This window comes from Phoca vitulina, unplaced genomic scaffold (genome assembly GCF_004348235.1).
Source record: "Phoca vitulina isolate PV1807 unplaced genomic scaffold, GSC_HSeal_1.0 scaffold71, whole genome shotgun sequence".
Taxonomy (NCBI): Eukaryota; Metazoa; Chordata; class Mammalia; order Carnivora; family Phocidae; genus Phoca; species Phoca vitulina.
Genome location: NW_022589774.1, coordinates 5,895,181 through 5,915,725, shown reverse-complemented (window position 1 = coordinate 5,915,725; position 20,545 = coordinate 5,895,181). Strand labels below are relative to the sequence as shown.

Sequence of the window (20,545 nt, the reverse complement as noted above, 5' to 3'; positions counted from 1 at the left end):
TTCTCGAATGACGAGACTATGAAATGCGCACTCCTCATGAATCCATTCACCTTACCTCTTGCAACTCCTTTTCTTTCTCCTTGAGTTTCTGTTCCAGAGAACATCTGGCACTTTCTGCGTTTTGTCGCTGACAACTCAAATCTTCAGACAATCTTTTCAGTTTTTGTTCCAATGCAGTACACTTAACAACAAATAAAAATGGTCAATACAAAATTATTCGAGGTGAGAAGCAAATATTTTGAATTTTAGAAAAATTAGGTCTGGTTCAAGTTCATCTTTGTGTTTTGACATTTTTGTTCCACTAAAAAGTTGGAGTTTAAATGATCAGCAAGGGCGCCTCACTGGCTCAGTCAGTAGAGCTTGTGACTCTTGATCTTGGGGTTGTGAGTTCAAGCCCCACAGTGGGTGTAGAGATTACTTAAATAAATAAAAATTTTTTAAAAGAGATTTTTATTTATTCATTTGAGAGAGAGAGAGAGACAGTGCCAGCATTGGGGAGAGGCAGAGGGAGAAGCAGGCTCCCCACTGAGTCAGGAGCCTGACGTGGGGCTCAATCCCAGGACCCGGAGATCACGACCTGAGCCAAAGGCAGGCGCTTAACCATCTGAGCCACCCAGGTGCCCCTACTTAAATAAATAAAACTTTAAAAAATAGATAGAATAAAATAAAATGATCAACAAATACTAAAACCACTATAATTATTTTAGCACACCTAAAGTTTGTACTTGGGAAATATTAGAAAAGATATAAAATATTAGACCGTTTAAATAAATACTTCATAATTTGCACTATGAAAAAAGAAATCAGCATTTCTGAATAAAGATTCATCTAACATTTTGTTGCATAGAAATGAGACGTTCAAATGCAGTGATGTTGATCTGTGTAATTTAGAAGCTGTAAAATAATCAGTGGGTAGCCATGACCCTCATATGATAGTCTGTTTCAAGCATAATAGATTTTGTGGGAAATTTTAAATATTAAAATGCCTCTTTCCACAAGGCTCCCGCTATGCCATTTTAAATTTCTGAAGGTTCACAGCACTCCAGAGAATATCACAACCGGTTTTTAACCAAGCTGCCATAAGCAACACAAAGAACATTCTTTTGTTTTTGTACATAGCCAATACCCTTAAAATAAGTTTTAAAACATGAACTAAATCAAAACTTAGGATGCCCTTCTAAAATTAAATTGGAGCAAAATGTCCTCTGAATCTTCCCCACGGTGTTTAAATCCTTAAAATGCCCTACAAAACAACTGTAAATTTCCGGGGAAGAATAAGAACACCTCATGTGAGTGGGGGAGAACTCCCTGGTCTAAAAGAAATGTGCCCCAATTTGGCAAATCTCTCTTCTAAAGTATTTCTCAGAGAATCACTATAATATCATTCAGAACTATTAGAAATATTAGAAATTTAAGAGAAAAGTTAGAAGAAAAGAAAACACTACGTAATACTTTGCCAGAAGACCAGACACCAATTATTAACTAACCAAAGATGAAAAAAATAAAGCTGGTCATTAATGACTAAATGATTTTCCAACTATCAGTACTTTAAATATACCAATTTCAAAAAGAAGAATAATTGAGCCACTGGTTCAAATTAATCCACTGCTTTGGACATTAAGACACCTTTCCATTATCTTTACTGTTCTTGAATTTTTAAATCTCCTAGGAAAAGTATTACAGAAATTACTTATAATAATAACAAATATGAATCAAACAAATATTTATCAAGAGCCAACTATATGTCAAGCACTGTGCTAGGTACGGGAGATGCAGCAGTAAATAACCCAGATAAAAATCATTGCCCAGATGATGGTCCAAATTTTGGTGGTTGACAATTCTCAGAGAAAAAAAGCCCACGCAAGGCAGAGATGAATGAACCCTTGGTGCCCTCTCCTGGTCCTCCTTCAAACTGCAATACATTCCACTAACATCTCAGAATCAACCACTTTCTTACTACAAAACAGGTTAAAAAGAGCCTTTAGAATATGCTCATATTTTATTTAAATGTTTTACAATGACATTCTGATACATTCTGACGATGCACAATCCATGTAAGACTAGCTGACCACTAGGTGTCATGAATGTTCCATAATATTCTAAAATAGTGTCCTAGCTGAAATCCTTGAAAATATGTAGTATATGACCTTGGGCACTCACTCAGCACCCTGGGCCTGAGTTCTCAACTGTGAAATGTGGGTGCTGAACTCCAGGTTTGCTGTCAGCCTCAATGTTTCTACATGAGTTCAAACTATGTATCCCACACAGTTTGCAAATACTTGGAAAAGAAGCATACTAGAAACAGCATACATTGACAAAAGAATATGGTATTGATTTTGATTAAATTAGTTCCATTTTACTTAACGGGTAATTCTAATGGTAGGTCAGGGAACAGCATAAACAAAGCATAATTTGATTTCAGCAACACATCTGATCAGGTCCTATTATCCTAAGAGGCAAGAGGGAGAAAGGTAGTCTGAATTTTCAGTTAGGTAGATTTGAAGCTCACTGGAAAAAAAAGGTACCCAGAAAGCATTGAACAAATGAATCTGAAGAACCTGGAGGAAAGTTTCTAATAGAAAGCCAGAGCTGTGTTCTCAGCACTGTCCTAGTCAAAAGTTTTAATTCATGATCTGGTAAGAAGAGACCTTATCAAATATGCTAGATAGAACAAAGATTCAGTGATCCTGTCACTCCAAAACCAGTAAGACAAAGTATAATAGGATAAGTTAACTCATATATAGGAAGGCCTGAGTTGGCAGAAATGCAACTGAAAAAAAGTTAAATGACAAGGAACTCAATGCTATAATAACTAATGTATTATTATAAACTCACCATGTGCCAGGCACTATGCTAAAGCCTTTACAAAATTTATCTCAATCTTTACATCAACCCTATAACACAGACATTAACACCATTTTATTGATTCGGAAGGGGAGGCTCAGAATTCAAAAGCAAAACAAGTGGCATGTGGCAGAACCAGGGCTCAAATCCAAGTCTCTCTAACTTAGAAAACCAACCTACAAACTCAGACTGCACAAAGTGAATAAATATGTAGGTCAAGGTAGGTCATGTTCCCATTGACCCTCCACTGCACCTTCATACAGTGAATCAGTATTTATCAACAATATCTCTGTGCAAAGCATTGCACTAGGAGAATGTCTAAAAAAATGAACCTAGACTACCGCTTCCAGGAAGATAGAATAAACGTACATTTCTCTATTCCTCAGATTGAGAACAATTCAAAACCCTTCACAAACATTAAGAAAGCTCTGAAAGGAGAGAAGAAGACTGAGTGACTAGGGACTTTGGGACCCAAGGGAAAAACATGATGGTGCTGAAAGAAGAGAACAGTCAACCCAGAAACCCTGTATCCTGAGGAAACACCTTCCAGGATGAAGTATCAAGACATTTCCAAAGAAAGAAAACTAAGAGAATATGTGGCCAGTAGACCAACCCTAAAAAAAAAAAAAGGCTAAAAGAAGTTTTCTAAACAAAAAGGAAATGATGAAAGAAGGGACCTTGGAAAGTCCAACAATATTGGCATAAATGATAGAAAACTGGAGAAGAGAAAGAAAGTCTAAGTTATGTTTGACAGTTAAAGCAAAAATTATAACACCATCTAATGTAGTTCTAAATGCAGGTAGAGAAAACACTTAAGAAAATTGTATTATAAATAGGGGAGGGTAAAAGGATGAAAAGAGCAGTAAATTTTCTCTAATCCATTAGAACTTCTTACATGACAACACCAACAGACCGACAAATGATGTGTATATATAATATATTATCTAGAGCAGTCACTATAAAAGCTCTACAAAGAAATACATCTAAACCACTAGATAAAATGAAATTCTACAAAATGTTTTGAGTAACCCACAGGAAATGAACAAAATGAAAAACAAAAAGAAACAGAAAATAAAAAATAAGATGGCAGTTTTAAACCATGACCAATCGATGATTACATTAAATGTAAATGGCCTAAACATGCTAATTAAAAGACAGTTGGTAGAAGAATGGATTAAAAAATATACCCAACTATATGCTGTCTATATAAAACTCACTTCAAATATAATAATAAAAAGATAGGCTGAAAATCAAAAGACAGAAGGAAATACATCATGCAAACATTAAAGGAAAGCTGGAGTGGCTATGTTAATACCAGAAAGAGTAGACTTCAGAATAAAGAAAATTTCCAGAGACAGTGAGGGCTATTATATAATGATAAAGGTCAATCTGCCAAGAAGACACAGCAATCCTAAATGTGTATGCACCAAACAACAGTTATAAAATATGTGAAGCGAAAACTGAGAACTGACAGGAGAAATAGATAAATCAACAATCTTGGAAGACTCTCACTATCCTCCTTTCAACAACTAATAGACAGGAAATCAGCAAAAATATAGAAGAATTCAACAACAACATCAACCAACTGAAAATCTGGGGCTAAGGATAATTTTAGAACACTCCACCCAACAACAGAATACACTTTTTTCCCCAAGTGCCCATGAAACATATACCAAGATAGACCATTGTCTTAGGCCATAAAACAAGCCTCAACAAACTTAGAAGAATTGAAATCATAGAGTATGTTCTCTGAACACAATGGAAATCAATAACAGAAAGAAGAAAATCTCCAAACACTTGGAAATTTAACAAGGTATTTCTAAGTAATCCATGGGGCAAAGAGGAAGTCTCAAGCAAAATGTTTTAAAAATGCATTAAAAAAAATAAAGTAAAAATACAATGAATGGAATAAAAACAAAAATACAATATATCAAAATTTGTAGGACACAGTTAAAGCAGTACTGAAGGAAATTTATAGCTTTAAATGCCTACACTGGAAAAGAAAAGTTTCAAATCAATCATCTAAGTTCCCCACTTCAACAACCTAGAAAAAGAAGAGCAAAATAAACCCAAAGCAAGCAGAGGGAAATAAAGGAGCAAAAATACATCAAGTTGAAAAAAAGAAAATAAATGAACCAAAGAGCTGATTCTTTGGAAAGATCAATAAAAGATCAACAAATTGACAAATTTTATTATTATTACTGACAAAATTGATACATCTCCAGCAAGACTGACAAACAGAAAGCAAGAGAAAACAGAAATATCAGAAACAGAGAATATCACCTGACCTAACAACATCAAAAGAATAGGAAAATACTACAAATAACTATATTTTTAAGTTTAAGTATTTAGATAAAATGGACCATTTCCTCTAAAAACAAAAGCTAGTGGCACCTGGGTGGCTCAGTCATTAAGCGTCTGCCTTCGGTTCAGGTCATGATCCCACGGTCCTGGGACCTGGGCCCTGTGTCAGGCTCCCTGCTCAGCAGGAAGCCTGCTTCACCCTCTCCCACTTCCCCTGCTTGTGTTCCCTCTCTCGCTCTCTGTCAAATAAATGAATAAAATCTTTAAAAATAAATAAATAAAATAAAAACACTAGCTATCCCAACTTATCCAGTATGAAATAATTTTCATAGCTACATATCTATTTTAAATATTAAATTTGTAATTTTTTTAAAGACTTATTTATTTGAGAAAGAGAGTGCATGAGTGGGAGAAAGAGAGGGAGAGAATCTCAAGTAGACTCCACACTGAGTGCAGAGCCCAACGTGGGGCTTGATCTCATGACCCATGAAAATCATGACCTGAGCCGAAACCAAGAGTCAGACACTCAACCGACTATGCCCCCCACCCCCGCCCTGGTGCCCCTTAAATTTGTAATTTTAAAACTCCCAAAAAAGAAATCTCGAGGACTGGATGGTTTCATGGAGAATTCTATCAAACACGTAAAGAAGAAATAACACCGATTCTACACAATCTCTTCCAAAAAATAGAAGGGTACGGTTCCCAGTTCATTTTATGAAGCTACTATGACCTCTGATACAAATACCAGACGAAGACAGAACAAAAGTACAAAAAAGCTGACCAATATCCCTCATGAATATAGACAAAAAAAATCCTCAACAAATTGTAAATAAAATCCAGAAATATATATTATATATATGTGCGTGTGTGTGTGTGTGTGTATAAAGAGTATACCAGGAAGAAAGGCAAACGTAAGCAAAACACTGGACCCAGATAGGGGAGCCTGGTGACTCAGCTGGTTGAGCATCTGACTCTTGATTTCGGCTCAGGTCATCTCAGGGTCATGGGATCAAGCCCCACATCAGGCTCCCCACTCAGCAGGGAGTCTGCTTGAGATTCTCTCTCTCCCTCTGCCCCTGCCCCCTGCATGTGCACATGCTCTAAAATAAATAAATCTAAAAAAAAAGAAAAAAAAAAGAAACACTGGACCCAGATAAAGACTGGGCTCAGGAAACACCAAATAATCACAGTTGGTCCTAGAAGATAATTCATTTTTCTCTGCACTTGTCACCATACACAATATTATCTATGTGACTATATATTTATGTTGCATCCACCACTAGGATGAAGCTCCCCAAGAGCAATGATTTTTGTCTATCTTCTCACTGCTTCATTCCCCTGGTCTAGAACAGTGACGGACATACAGTAGGCAGTCAACAAATATTTGTCAAATGAGTACATGAATGAATGAATAGAAAAAAGGGAATAAAACACTAGAGTTAAGTTGGGGACAAAGCAACAACAAAACACCGCCAAAGGCGCTAAGAAGCTTGGCCTTAATTGGAGCCTTAAGATTAAATCACAGGAGTACATTTATTGGATCAAAAAAGAGATCAATTAAATTCTATCATATGTCCTAAACCTCTTTTTTTTTTTTTTTTTTGAAGATTTAATTCATTCACGTGAGATAGAGTGAGAGAGCACAAGAAGGGGGAGGGGCAAACGGAGAGGGAGAAGCAGGCTCCTGGCTGAGCAGGGATCCCGACATGGGGCTTGATCCCAGGACCCTGGGATCATGACCTGAACAGAAGGCAGACTCTTTTTTTTTTTTTTTTTAGATTTTATTTATTTATTTGAGAGAGAGCGAGAGAGAGAGTGAGAAACAGCATGCGAGAGGAGAGGGTCAGAGGGGGAAGCAGGCTCCCTGCTGAGCCAGGAGCCTGATGTGGGACTTGAACCCAGGACTCCGGGATCATGACTTGAGCCGAAGGCAGTTGCTTAACCAACTGAGCCACCCAGGCGCCCCCAGAATGCAGACTTTTAACAGACTGAGCCACCCAGGCGCCCCTGCCTCTTTTAAAGCTCCATTACTTAGTTGCCTCTTGTATGTGTCAAGTGCCATATATACATAATCTTCATTCTTCCCCACCCACTTAGATGGACAAGAGCTCAGTAACTTGCCCAACTCACTTTGCCAGGAAAACGTGCAGTACGGATTTGACCCCACATCTACCCAACTCTAACCGAACTTACTACTTCAACTGCACAAATACTGCCTAGTATGTATTAATGAGGTTCATTACTCACATTTATTTCATAAATTTAAGTGTTAAAGTATTGTACGAAAAAAATTTCCAAAGAACTGTATGATGAAATGTAGGCTTTCAACAACTCATGAGAAGTCCAGTACCTTGGTTGATGCCTGGTCATACTGTGCTGTTGATCTCACCAGTTCATCCCTACTTTTATTCAGAACTTTGTCTTTTTCAATTAATTCCGCTTTTGCTTTCTCCAGTTGGAGTTGGAGTTCTTGACATTTATTCACTTGGCCTTTCATTTCTTTTTCTTGTCCTTGCAGATGTAGTTCCAAATCACTAATCTTGTTCCTTAGCTCTTAAATCACAAACAAAACCCACACTTTAATTAATATATATTTTTGACAAAAAATTTACAGCTCAATTCAGAATGTATCATTTGTTATTACTCTGCTCTGAAATCTTTGGTGGGACAAATATAAATTAATTCACACTAAACACAGAAACTACTTTAATTGGATTTAATTCAATGGTTAGTCTCTATTGTCATTTGTATTCAAATATCCATATGAAGCAAGAGAAACACATTTTCTAATGTTTTCAGAGAAACTTGGGAAAGAAAATGGTTTTCTAAAATCATGAGGAGTATCTTACTGAGGCTGCAAAAAGTGTATCCCATGTAATACCCTACGTAAAAATTACCACTTGGTTTTATACACTGGCAACAACTATTTGTTTTGTGCCCATATCCATGCAAATGAATGCTAAGCAGTGCAAAATTCACCCTCCTGTATTCTCTGGTAGCTTTACCTCCAGTAAAGATCAAGACAGTGTGAACCTCCTATACTGCCAAAATTAACAATAATTTTTTTTTTCATTTTTTTTTTCCTACATACAAACAATACCGGTTCCAACGGCATTGGCGGCATGACAATTCTCACCAGTGATCACGGACGGTGATTTTCTATATATCATAGCACTGGAAATTATCGTCGTCTGCAGAGTAGATTCCAAAACACCACCTGGTGCCCTTGGCTGTCAGCTGTGGTGTGGTACTCCAGCCAAGGTTACAGGTTTGCTCCCATATGGACAACCTGGCAGTGCAGAGAAAGCTGCCCCGCAGACACATGCCACACCTCTGGCCAAAGCTGGCCAGACCCCAGGCTTGTTCCATGGGCCACCAAAGAAGACACAGGAGAAGCGTGGGGCGTGGCAACTGTAACCTACTCACCCTACTTCTGGAAAGACAAAGCCACTCAGACTACTTCGGAAGGCTTCCGGGCACCAGCTTTATAGTACTGATAAAAGGACATTCCAAAATTATGGTATCTTTTATCCCAAAAACAGTATTTCACATGATCAGATTGAGATATAGAGCTTTGATGTGTCTAACAAAACACACAAGCACCTTTTAGGATTAAAAACATCTGGCATCACCCCCGAAATTATCTCAGGAAAATTTAATTTCAATTTAACTTAGCTCAATTTAGCTCAATTTACCTTGATTCTGGGCTTTTAATTGGTCCAAAAGGTGAGAATTGCTCAAATTATCACAGAAACTGCTATTAGCATCTCTTTTCCCTGTTTGCAAAGTTGATCTACTTGGAGTCACCTCTTGTTCCCCAGAAAAGTGAGATGCAGAGAAATCTCTCCTAATCGGAGTTTTTAGAGCATGCGATGAAAGCCGAGTTGGGGTCTTTTCTTGTTGCCACGAGAACACGGATGAGGAAGCCTGATGTCGTGCAATGTCCCGGTGATTCATTGTGCTTTGGGGAATAGCCTGACACGCTTTCTGTAAAGATAGAAACTCTTTAGAGCCCTTTAAACATCTCAATATTCAAGGCTATTTATTTTCAGATAGCACATAAAGACATAATGCCAAGAAGTTACCACTTCCACTGCATACCAAGAAAGCATGTTTATCAAGTCAAGGGAACCTTTAGGTCCCAATATCCAGGACAGGAACTGTCTAATGGTTAGACTATAGCATTGAAGGCTAAGCCAGTACCATTTGAGTCCCAATCTATTAAAATGGGCTCAGTTTTTATATTTATTCTGCATCCCTCATATACTCCATTAAACACAAGTGAGTATTCACTACCATTTTGAGTTTTGAAATTTGGTGTCCTTTGCTTGCCTGTCCTTGGTCACCTCCTCCACTTGCTTTGCACAAAGAGGATCAAAATTAAATATTAACCCAAAGAACTCTTTCAAGAATCTCACTTTCCACCATACCACTCCCAAAAATGTCATATAAGGTGTTTTATGTTATATAATACACATTTGTGGATTTGCTACTGCTTTGAATTCTTTATTTTTTTAATTCAAGTATAGTTAATGTACAGTGTTATATTAGTTCAGGTGTACAATGATTCGACAATTCTATGTATTTCTCAGTGCTCGTCAAATAAATCCCCCTTATCTCCTTCTTTTGTTCTCTCTACTTCTATTCTGACAAATATCAAGACATGGCTATAGATGGTGCATTAAATTTTTTTATAGCAAGAGCTTTTCTTGCCACACAGAGAGGTTTCATGTTTGTAGAGACTCAAATTTCTCCACCAGAAAAACTCTGGGAATCAATGTCAGGAGCAAAGTGGGCACCAATGGCTGAAATGGATCACAAAGCACATGATATTTCTATGACAAACCAGAGAATTACCGTTTAATTTTTATTCACCGCGAGAAGAAACACCTTTGCTACATATCAGAATCCTGTTGACCTCCAAACAAGGGTCAAGGGCATGAGAATAATTGAAAGTGTTAAAGCTCTCATAGGTACTTTGTGATCCTCAGTATGTAAGGTATCTACTTATAAATCCAGCCTTAAACTGTGTGAATGGTCCCATCTCAGCGAGTTCTTGTGGTTAGCAGAAATAAAACACTAAGTGCAAAACTAGGATTTAGGTTGTTGTTTCCCCCCCACCTTTTTTTTTTTTTTAGCAAATAACATCACACAAGCAGAAATGGTAAGGGTAAATTCTACAGATACCGAGTATATTTAGGGTCAGTCCCTTAACTAGAAGCAGGGGTTTCTAAAACCTGCATTTTGTTTCTTTTGCTGACACTAAACAAACCTCTTCGCCCACCTCTCTGCCTATTTACCCATACCAAAATGGAGCTTTATAACCCTGTCCAGCAACTTATTTAACAGAATTGGGAAGATTATCTTGATAACGTTCCCCTCTAAATAAACATCTCATAAATAATGACCCTAAAACCCCATGTCCCTGGTGGTAATCAGCACATTCCGTAAGGCCTCAGTGGGAAGCAATCAATGGCCTCCAGGTGATAAAGCCAAACAGTGAGTGTCTGGAATGACCCTGGTCCCCCCCTCTCCTTACCATTAGATCTCAATAGGGAAATAATTATATGGCTACAGTTTCTGTAGAATTTGATGAACATCTAATGTCTAGGGATAAACTGATCTCCCCACACTATTTTTTTTTACTCCTATTTTTTAAAAACCAAAAAGTAATTATAACTAAGGTAATCAGCCAGGAACTTTATCTTCTTAGTGTAAGAAAAATGTGGCAAGCTCTACGTGAACCAGATTTTTCTCCAACCCTGGACACCTATATATCAAAGTACTTCTTCAACTGCATACTCTATTGTAAGGTCCATAATTAACTTACTTTAGCCTGCAAGGCTTTGACTTCTGCCTCTAATCTTTTTCGTTCTTCAACCTCTTTATTATATTTTTCTTTTAGATCTTCATACTTGGAAACTAAACAAAGACAATGAGAAACAGTTTTACTTCAGTCATGGATTTCATAAAGGAATTCACAGATCAACAATCATTTCAATAGTCTAGAAATGAATATTGCGGTACACTAAGTAAACAGATGCTGGGTTTGAATATTCTGAACCTGAATTATTTTTAAAACACACTACAGGCTAAAATGAAAAGTTTAAAGGCTTAACCTGGTAGCTCCATATAGCTCAACAGATACACAAATGGATATGTAGCGCATTAATGCCCAAATTAAAAGGTTTTTTTTTTAATGCCCAAGTTAAAAGTTGAATTCAAAGATGAATTAATTGATTTCTTTGACCAAATTAAAATTCCAGTAAAAGAGCTATGAAGGGAAAAAATCCTTACCACTATAATACTGGCTTGGTGTTAGTGGAGCTGCGAAGACTTTTTGTGGTGTCGCGGACGGATGCAGAGAGACATCTCCAGCCTGCGCAGCCTGTTGGCTTCTTTCAAGTTCAGATTTACACCTGTTAGAAAAGGACCCAAGAGGACGCAAATCAGAGCAAACGCTACCGAATGCCAGCACCACCCGTTCCGAGAGTAATAAACTTACAAAAACCCCACCCTCTAAGAATTCTTACCACTTCATTGGTCCAACAGACATTTAATAAGAACTAACTTATGGGACAGACCTAAACTCAGGCCCCCCGTCTTCAAAGGAACTCAGTCTGGTTAGGGAAACAGAAATATAAACCAATAATCACAGTGTTATAAAGGCTACCATGAAGATCTGTAATGACACTATAGTTATAGAGTTGGGAGGCTGGGGATATATTCCGAGCAAATTTTATACTCTAAGCCAAAGAAAGACACAGGAATATTTAAAAACAACAACAACAGAACTTCAGAAACATAGAAAGAAACTGGTGTCACTGAAGCATGGGCTCAAATCACAAAACTGACATCACTTGTGAATATTAAGTCATGACAAAAACATAGACTTGCCATGTATTTTATGCCATTTTAAAAACACAGACACAAAAATCAAGTTAACAGTGCATCTAGAGAAGACAGGGCTGGAAACAGTCACAAAGAAATGGGAAAAGTAAACTATATATTGTATATATGCACAGAATATTTCTATCACTTAAGTTCTGAACACCTTTCAAAATCAAACAACCTAAGTTAAGAGGACTCAATTCTCACAAGTCTGTAATGTCTCTGATTTTAGCTCAACACAAGAAATGAAATGAACACCCCATAGAACAGCTAATGATGTGCAGTCTCTTTCTCATGGACATGTTGCTCAAAGCAAGGAGTGAAGGAAGTGCCCCAGTGCCCTAGCTCCACTCAGCTCCAAACTCAATCTGGGAAGGAAAAGGCAATGTCTGGGCTAAAAAGGACTGCTCTGCAAATCAAATCTTCACATTCGAGCTTATGGTTGGTAACAGCACTATCCAATAGAAAGGTTCTACTAACATGTAAAGAGTAACAAGAAACAAATGGATTTAATATTAGTATTTTATTTAATTCCATATTTTCAAAATACTATCATTTCAACTTATAGTCAATACTAAAATTATTGAGATATTTTACTTTTTTTTCTACTGAACCTTCAGAATTTGGTGTGCATTGCATACTTATAGCACATCTCAATTTGTTGTTTTTTTTTAAGATTTTCTTTATTTATTTGAGAGAGAGAGAGCACAAGCAGGGGAGAAGGGGAGAAGGAGAGGGAGAAGGAGCCCGATGCGAGGCTTGATCCCAGGACCCTGGAGATCACGACCTGAGCTGAAGGCAGACGCTTAACCCACTGAGCCACCCAGGTGCCCTGTCACATTTCAATTTGTAATAGCCACATTTCAAGCCATGTAGCCAGTAGCTACCACAATGAATGGTCCAGGTCTATAGACTACCAAAGGTGTAGCAAATTTGGTGACTTTAGAGATGAATTTTAAAGAAGCTTGTAAAAGTCGGTGTTTCTTTTTCCTCTCAAATTCACACTTCATCCTCCTCTGCCTATCCTTTCATTAGAAAAAAAGTTTATTTATTTTAAATATAAAACTATACCCTATTATTTCTATAAGCCTTTATTTCTCCTATTTCCTACAAAGAAAAACAAAAACTGCCACCAAAATAGCACTAAATTAAGCGGTTTAACTGTATGAGATTGTCAATACTCAACAGTTTTTGACCAACATTTCCAATGGTTCAACCTAACTTGTTTGAGACCTTCCAGAAACCTAATCAGTGGCCACTGATGGAGAAAATAAGTTTCTGCCTGCACTTGAAGGTTAGCAGTGGGAATTTGAATACACTCAATAGTTTTTCTAGTTTATAGTTTTTATATTCTAGGAAACTGTACTCTTAATTGTTTTTTTTAACTTAATAGTTTTTACAGTCTGAGGTTTATATAGTTTATAAACGTTTATAAACATCTCTATCTACATCACAGGTAATAAAAATACTTTTAAACTAAGTGTGCTATCCTAACCCCAACTATAACAACTGATAATAATAATGTTAACACTTACCAAGTTGCTAGGTATCACACACAACTCTGAGCACTTTATATCTGCAAGTATTGCCACCAAATGTCACTTTGCAATAAAAAATAGACATGTATACAAAAAAATGTTTACCTCAAATGTTAAAAATACAAACATTTCTGTCTAAATTATTAAAACCAGTATTTCTGGGGCACCTGGGTAGCTCAGCCGGTTAAGTGATTGACTCTTGGTTTCCACTCAGGTCATGATCCTGGGGTCATGGGATCAAGCCCCGCATGGGGCTCCACACTCGACGGGGAGTCTGCTTGGGATTCTTTCCTTTTCTCTCCCCCTTTGCCTCTCCCTCAGCTTGCTCGCTCTCTTTCTATCTCTCCTCACTCAGATAAATAAATAAGATCTTTAAAAATAAATAAAAATAACCCTGTATTTCTAAAACCAGCAGCCAAAATGTACTTTCAAAGAAAACTATTCTGGCATTCTGAAAGTAAGCTTCCTACTTCCCTAACATCTGTTTTCCAAAAACAACTACCTATCTTTCATTTATTTATTTGACAAATATTTGAGGGCCTGCCAAGTGCACGGGGTACACTGATAAGACTGACCAGGTCTCTGTTCTCATGGAGTCTGGTATGGCAGACAGTAAACAAGAAAACAAAAAACTCAATGAGATAGAAGTTACTTATCATTCCAACATGCAACTTATAGAGACCCACCTTCCTACGTGGGTAGGAAAAAAATTAGGAAGAGATTTCTGTGTACCTAAATTATCTTCACAGGAAGACAAATAAGAGTAATTTTAAAGTATTTTAACTTTCAATTTGAGAGGTAGGTATAATTAAGATTATTGTGGCCACATTAGGAAAAAAAAATTTCATGGAATCAAGATCTTTATTAATTACAAAGGGAAAAACAGTGTAACTTCACAGTGGAGAGACCCAGACAACACCTCAGCCAGGGAATCAGGGTAAAAGTCCTATTAGGTCACGTATCTCCTGATAGGATACATTGAGAAAGGCACATCACTACTTCTGTGGTATTCTTACCCAAAATTCATAACCTCAGTCTGACCCAGTGGTTCTCAATCCAGGATGATTTTACCCTCCCAAAAGACATTTGGCAATGCCTAGAGACATGTTTGATTATCAAAACATGCACGTGGGGGAGGTGCTACTGGCATCTATCGGGTAGAGGCCAGGAATGCTGTTATGTGTCCTACAACGCACAGGACAGCCTTCCCCAGCAAAGCACCATCTAGTCCCAAATGTGAACTGTGCCACTGCTGAAAAACCCTGATCTCATCAGTAGACAAACCTAAACTGAGGACTATTCTACAAAAGAGCTGACTAGGACTCTTCAACAATTTCAAGGACAAAAAAACAAGAAACGGTCACAGCTTAGAAAGAGACGATGAAAATATCAACTAAATGTAATGTGGAATCCTGGATCAGAGCCTGGAACAAAGAAAGCTCATGACTGGAAAAACCAGTGACATTCTAACAAGGTCCATAGTTTAGTGAATAGTATTGAATCAATGTTTATTTCTGGTTTGGTCATTGCACTTTGGTTATGTAAGATGTTAACAACGGTTTCTATAAATCTAAAGTTATTTCAAAATGAAATTGTTTTTGTTTTTGCTTTTTTTAAATTTCTGTGTGTATTAGCAGAATCAACAATGGGGCAATCTGCTGACATCCACTTTGCTTTCCACCTGTATTACTCCTTGTTATTTTGACAAAATTCCACTATTAGAACAAGAAGATACCATCTATAAGCTAGCAGTATTTTGGTCCCACTGGATTTATTTTGATTAATGTCTCAAGTTGTTTGGATATTTTTTTTTTTAATGGAAAAGAAGTCATAGGCACCATTTTTTATTGCTTAAACTGGCAAACTGGTTATGTAATACTTAAGATGGAAGATGGGGATCTCAGTAGGAACTTTTTTTTTAATTTAAGATTTTATTTATTAATTTGACAGAGAGAGACAAAGCAAGAGAAGGAACACAAGCAGGGGGAGTGGGAGAGGGAGAAGCAGGCTTCCCGCTGAGCAGGGAGCCCGATGCGGGGCTCGATCCCAGGACGCTGGGATCATGACCTGAGCCAAAGGCAGACGCTTAAGGGCTGAGCCACCCAGGCGCCCCAGTAGGAGCCCCTTCTTGAGTACACTTTCTTCCCTCTCCAGCTTAGATTCCACGGCACACGATTTTAACCACTCTCTTCCCAGCATCCTTAAATATTCCACCATCTTCCATCACATTACCCCGGCCAAAAACAACCCCAAGTCAATCCTCCTGTTCACATTCTCAGCATTTACCTCCCAGATGCTAAAAGGAAAAGAAAAAAAGCATACAACTCTATAGATGGGTCCCACTATAAATTCCTGGTCTCCAACCTCAACGGGGCCCTCAGTGTTCCTAGGTCTTTTGAAATTCCCTAGTTCTCTCTCATTCTCTACAACAGCTTTTCCACTCAGAGGAAGAAACATAAGCCATTGGTATTAGATATGCTTAACTCCTCTCCATCTTCTAGTACTCACTGTTGACAGATTTGGTATTATTTAATATTACATAATCTGGTAGAAAACACAGCATCTGGCCCACGAAGCAGCTTAATAAATATATCTTGAATGAATAAATGAATAAGCAAGAAGCCATTTAATGCATTTACATAGTATTGAGCCATGCAATTATAGCACTGAAGTATAGAAGAATTAATTTTCCTCAAGTCATTGTTCATTTCACTGGGAAAATGATTGCGACATATAATTACACCATTAAAGGAAAAGATAAAAGCATCCAATGAACACATATAAAGGATATCCACATTAATATCCCCCAACATAATTACCTTTTCAGTTCCTGTTCCAATTTTTCTATTTGTTTTTTGCTGGAGTTCAACTGCCCTTCTTGGAAATTCACTTGCGACTCCTTGACTTGAAGTTCATGAGAAATTTTCTGCTTGGTCTTCTCCAGATTCTCACATATTTCCATCAAGCTTTGGTTCTCCCTTTTTAGGTTTGCGCCCTCTGTTTTTTCATTCTCAACCTAATGGAGATCGTGCAGAAAGAAATAGGTCTCTTTTACTGCATGAATTTACCAAGTATTTGTAAATCTGAGTGTAACACCGACAACTAATTATTGTGAGATGTGGTTGCTGTAATCCACAGGTCAGTGCTTCTTCACAAACACAAAATTTTTTTTTAAAGATTTATTTATTTGAGAGAGAGAGAGAGAGAGAGAGAGAGCACAAGCACAGGGTGGAGAGGCAGAGGGAGAGAAAGTCCAAGCAGATTCCATGCTGAGCCCAGAGCCTGACTGGGGCTCAATCTCACGACCCTGAGATCATGACCTGAGCCAAAACCAAGATCGGATGCTTAACCGAAGGTGCCACCCAGGCACCCCAGGAACACAGCAATTTTAAATGACCTCACTTTGAAGACTAGATAGAAAAGTTCTATAAAGTCATGGATTATATTGTCTTTGGTCAGGGCTATACATACCCTTCCTGGAAAGGGACTTGGCTTTAATGTCCTTTCAAGTATAACAAAATCAAAAATAAACCCTATAAATCTCTCTTAGCAATTCATTTTAAAGTCTGGCCACTGGGGCATCTGGGTGGCTCAGTCAATTAAGCGTCTGCCTTCAGCTTAGGTCATGATCCCAGGGTCCTGGGATCGAGCCCCGCATCGGGCTCCCTGCTCAGTGGGGAGTCTGCTTCTCCCTCTGTTCCTCCCCCCACTCGTGCTCTCTCCCTCGCTCTCTCTGAAATAAACTAAATCTTACAAAAAAAATAAAAAAAAGAGAAGAAAAGAAAGTCTGGCCACTGAAGCCAGTTGTTGTAAAAATTCTCCCACTAGGGAAGCCATTTCAGAAGCAGTGACTATACCACTAACTTGTTGGCTAATGCAGAGGGAAGGAAGAAGCACTGTTTTAGTTCTCATTTCCTAGCCCAGAAGAGAAGTCTGGGAATGCCAAGGTGAAAAGCCCACCCTCAGGGAGCAATATCCATTTGGACTGCAAAGTGCCCTAATACTGGCGCCCAGATTGGGAGTCCGAGAATTTTGGCCATGTTGGTATGGAACCCAAAAGCAGTTTCCCATGTGTGGTCCCAGACAGAATGAAAATGGAACTCAGCAGCCCTCAATATTAGCAGGTAAGCCGAAATGAGGGGCAGAGGCTGGAGAAGAAGGAGAGGGGCAGATTACCACCCACAGAGAGCACATGCATTTTTCTCGAAATTGCAGACCAAGATCAAATAATCCACACGCTGAGTGAACGGTTGAGAGCCAGCGCTTCAGTGGTACCTTCTGCTTCTGCTTCTGCAGCGCGGCCTCCAGAGTCTCCAGCTGGAACTGCGCTTGCTGCCTTCCTTTCTTCAGTTTGTCCAGCTGGCCTTCCAGCTCTTCGATTTTTTGAAGAGCTCTCGTAGGCAGGCCCTCCTTCCATTCTTCCAAAGCCCAGCTCATGTTGCTCTCCTTTCTTTACCAGTCACACATTTATAAATAAACTGGAGAGAATAAGCAGACTGTTGGTCTTACTGTCATGAAAAGAGACCTAAAAGCCTCAGAGACTAAGGCATCTCTAAGGAGCTTCCAAGCTTCACATTTCGGAAGATAAGGAAGTAGGACATCGATCTTTCCCACCCCGTGAAAGGTGACCACCAATCGCTCTCATTGTGAGGTACCTAAGATGCTTGTGTGGCTTCCCTGGCTCTCTGTTTTTCCTGTTTCTCAGGTTTGACTTCTTAGCTACCTGCTTTCTACCTCTCACTTTGTTATCATGATATAAAACAGGAGTACTTTGCTCTGCAATAGGTGAAATAGGTCCTATAAACAAAGAAAACTCATGATAAGTTATTTTGCAAATGCCCTTCTTTCCCTCTTCACATCACTGTCATGCATACTTTGTCCCTCTTCCCTGGGGAGATCCCTAACCTGGTCATATCTCCTGGCACAGCCCCTGTCCCCCTTCCCAGCAGTTATCATGTGTTGAATTAATGCATGAATGAACAAAGAGCAAATGCCATATTAGTGCTAGAATGCAGTAAAGCCATGCTCCAGACAGACCTTGATGAGGAAACCGGTATATAGCCTCAGTAATTCAAATCCCAGCTCAGCCACGTACAAGATGTGTGACCTTGGGCATGTTACTTAACTGTTCTGTGCCTTGGTTTCCTCATTTGTAAAGTGTGGATAATCATGGTGGTGACTTCCCAAAGCCTTAGAAGAGTCCTATATTTCCTGATAAGCATTCTGTACCTGTTAGCTATTATATTAATACTCGAAAACACTTCATTTGTATATTTCAGCCTCTGGTACCAAGAGGGAAGTGGCCTACCTCCTTCTCAGCCACATCTTAGAAAGTCAAATCAGCTGGGAGAAAAGTATGGCAATTGTTCTTTATTCATTAGTCTCTAGAACTTAAATGAAAGAAAAGCATTCATTTTCCAGCTATTTGGGGAAGGTGAGAATCCGCTTTTTACTACATGAAGTCCACAAACATTTTAGTGTCTTGCTTCAATTGATGTATCAATGAAACTTTTTATCAGAACTAATAAACAGTTGATAAAAGTACTAAGAATGATAAAAAGATGTTCAAAAATTAAGAGAGCAAAGTTAGTGGAAAACATAGTTTAGATATTAAGCCTTGGAAAGCAGTGTTTTCTCTGCCAGTTTAATTTTTTTTCTTTTTCCAGATCTCAGTTCTTTGAACACAGCATCTTAAACTCCACTCCCATTTGCCCAAAAACTGCTGAAAGAAATCTCATACCTCTCTCTCCACCAACAAAGGACAATTTACACTGTCACAATAGGCTTCTCCCTCCATTCCAATCTAGCCCGCCCATGCAGGGATGAGGGTACAATACCCCAGAGGCACACAACCGATAACTGTCCTAAACAGATCTGCCAGCCACTGAAATCGTTACATCAAGACACCATCACCAACAAAATATTAAAAGGGTCAATTTAGAAAGATGATAGAGATGAGGAAAATAAACAGAAGGAAAACTAGCAAGTTGAATGCTTTGCCATTTCAAAGTCTAAGATACAGCTATAAAGAAGTGGTTAAAACAATCACCAGACGCAAGCTAATTTTGATCAGATTAAGGCATCAAACAGTCTGTATGGAGCCACTGGGGCAAAGGACAAAGAGTGTAAATCTCCAGATAGAGATGTAAGGAGCAACAGGTGTAAAGGAGGGTGGGTAGTTGAAGAACAGCCCAGGTGTCAAGGTTCCTGCAAGGATTTTGCAGAAAATGCTCTTTCTATCTTAAATATGGGGAGGGCACTCTTTATGCCCGAATCACCTACCCCCAGCACTGGAGGCCCACTTCAACGCTTTCCCTTTAAAAGGAGCTCCCATCTCAGCCAAGAAACCCCGAGTCGCCGCCTACAATGCCACGGCTGAGCCTAAAAGTGAAAACTCTGCTCCTCTAGACAAAACTCAAGGATAGGACTCAGGTCATTTATTTATTTCTGGGTCTTCATAACAGCAGAGCCAGGCACCCAAGCGTGTCCAAATAAATGTGGAAGACGGGAGAAATACTCTCGCAACTAACAATAGGCACACCAACGTGCCGCGCCGATCAAAACCCAAGCTTTCATCTCCTCCATGCAACAAAGGACCGACGTCCAAATTTCAAAAAAGGACCACTGGCTCTGGACGTAGACGGCTGCTAAGAAATATCTGCTAATCTCCAATTCACGTATCTTACAGAGGAGGAAACTGATCCCCCAAAGTACGAGCTCGTGAGCGAACCGAGTGTGCGGACACTAGTGCGAGCACAGCTCTCCCAGGAGCAGAGGGGCCCCGACAGCCTTAATAAACCTCACCCGGGCCGATCCTCCGGTCCCGTCAGGTGGGAGGGGGAGGTACGCTGCACCCCCTGGGCCCGGGAGCTCGATCCCACAGGCATCCCGGCCCAGGATCCTCGGGCAGAAAGCCAGCCGCGCCCCCCCCCCACGCCCGCCGCCGAAGCCACGACCCACGCAGGACA

The 20,545-nt window shown here is 39.0% G+C and overlaps 1 protein-coding gene across 1 annotated transcript in view; it reads right to left on the bottom strand.

Annotated features, from left to right (window-relative positions):
• The window catches only part of CENPF (centromere protein F), a 97,940-nt gene that overhangs the window by 36,134 nt on the left and 41,261 nt on the right, over nt 1-20,545 (bottom strand). The window contains exons 3-9 of the mRNA XM_032393171.1: nt 17,853-18,055; nt 16,397-16,593; nt 11,446-11,567; nt 10,979-11,070; nt 8,844-9,135; nt 7,499-7,701; nt 56-181 (exon numbers count right to left, since the gene is read on the bottom strand). Of these exons, the coding sequence (XP_032249062.1) occupies nt 56-181; nt 7,499-7,701; nt 8,844-9,135; nt 10,979-11,070; nt 11,446-11,567; nt 16,397-16,593; nt 17,853-18,014 (1,194 nt within the window). The 5' untranslated portion in view covers nt 18,015-18,055. The remainder of the gene's footprint in view (nt 1-55; nt 182-7,498; nt 7,702-8,843; nt 9,136-10,978; nt 11,071-11,445; nt 11,568-16,396; nt 16,594-17,852; nt 18,056-20,545) is intronic.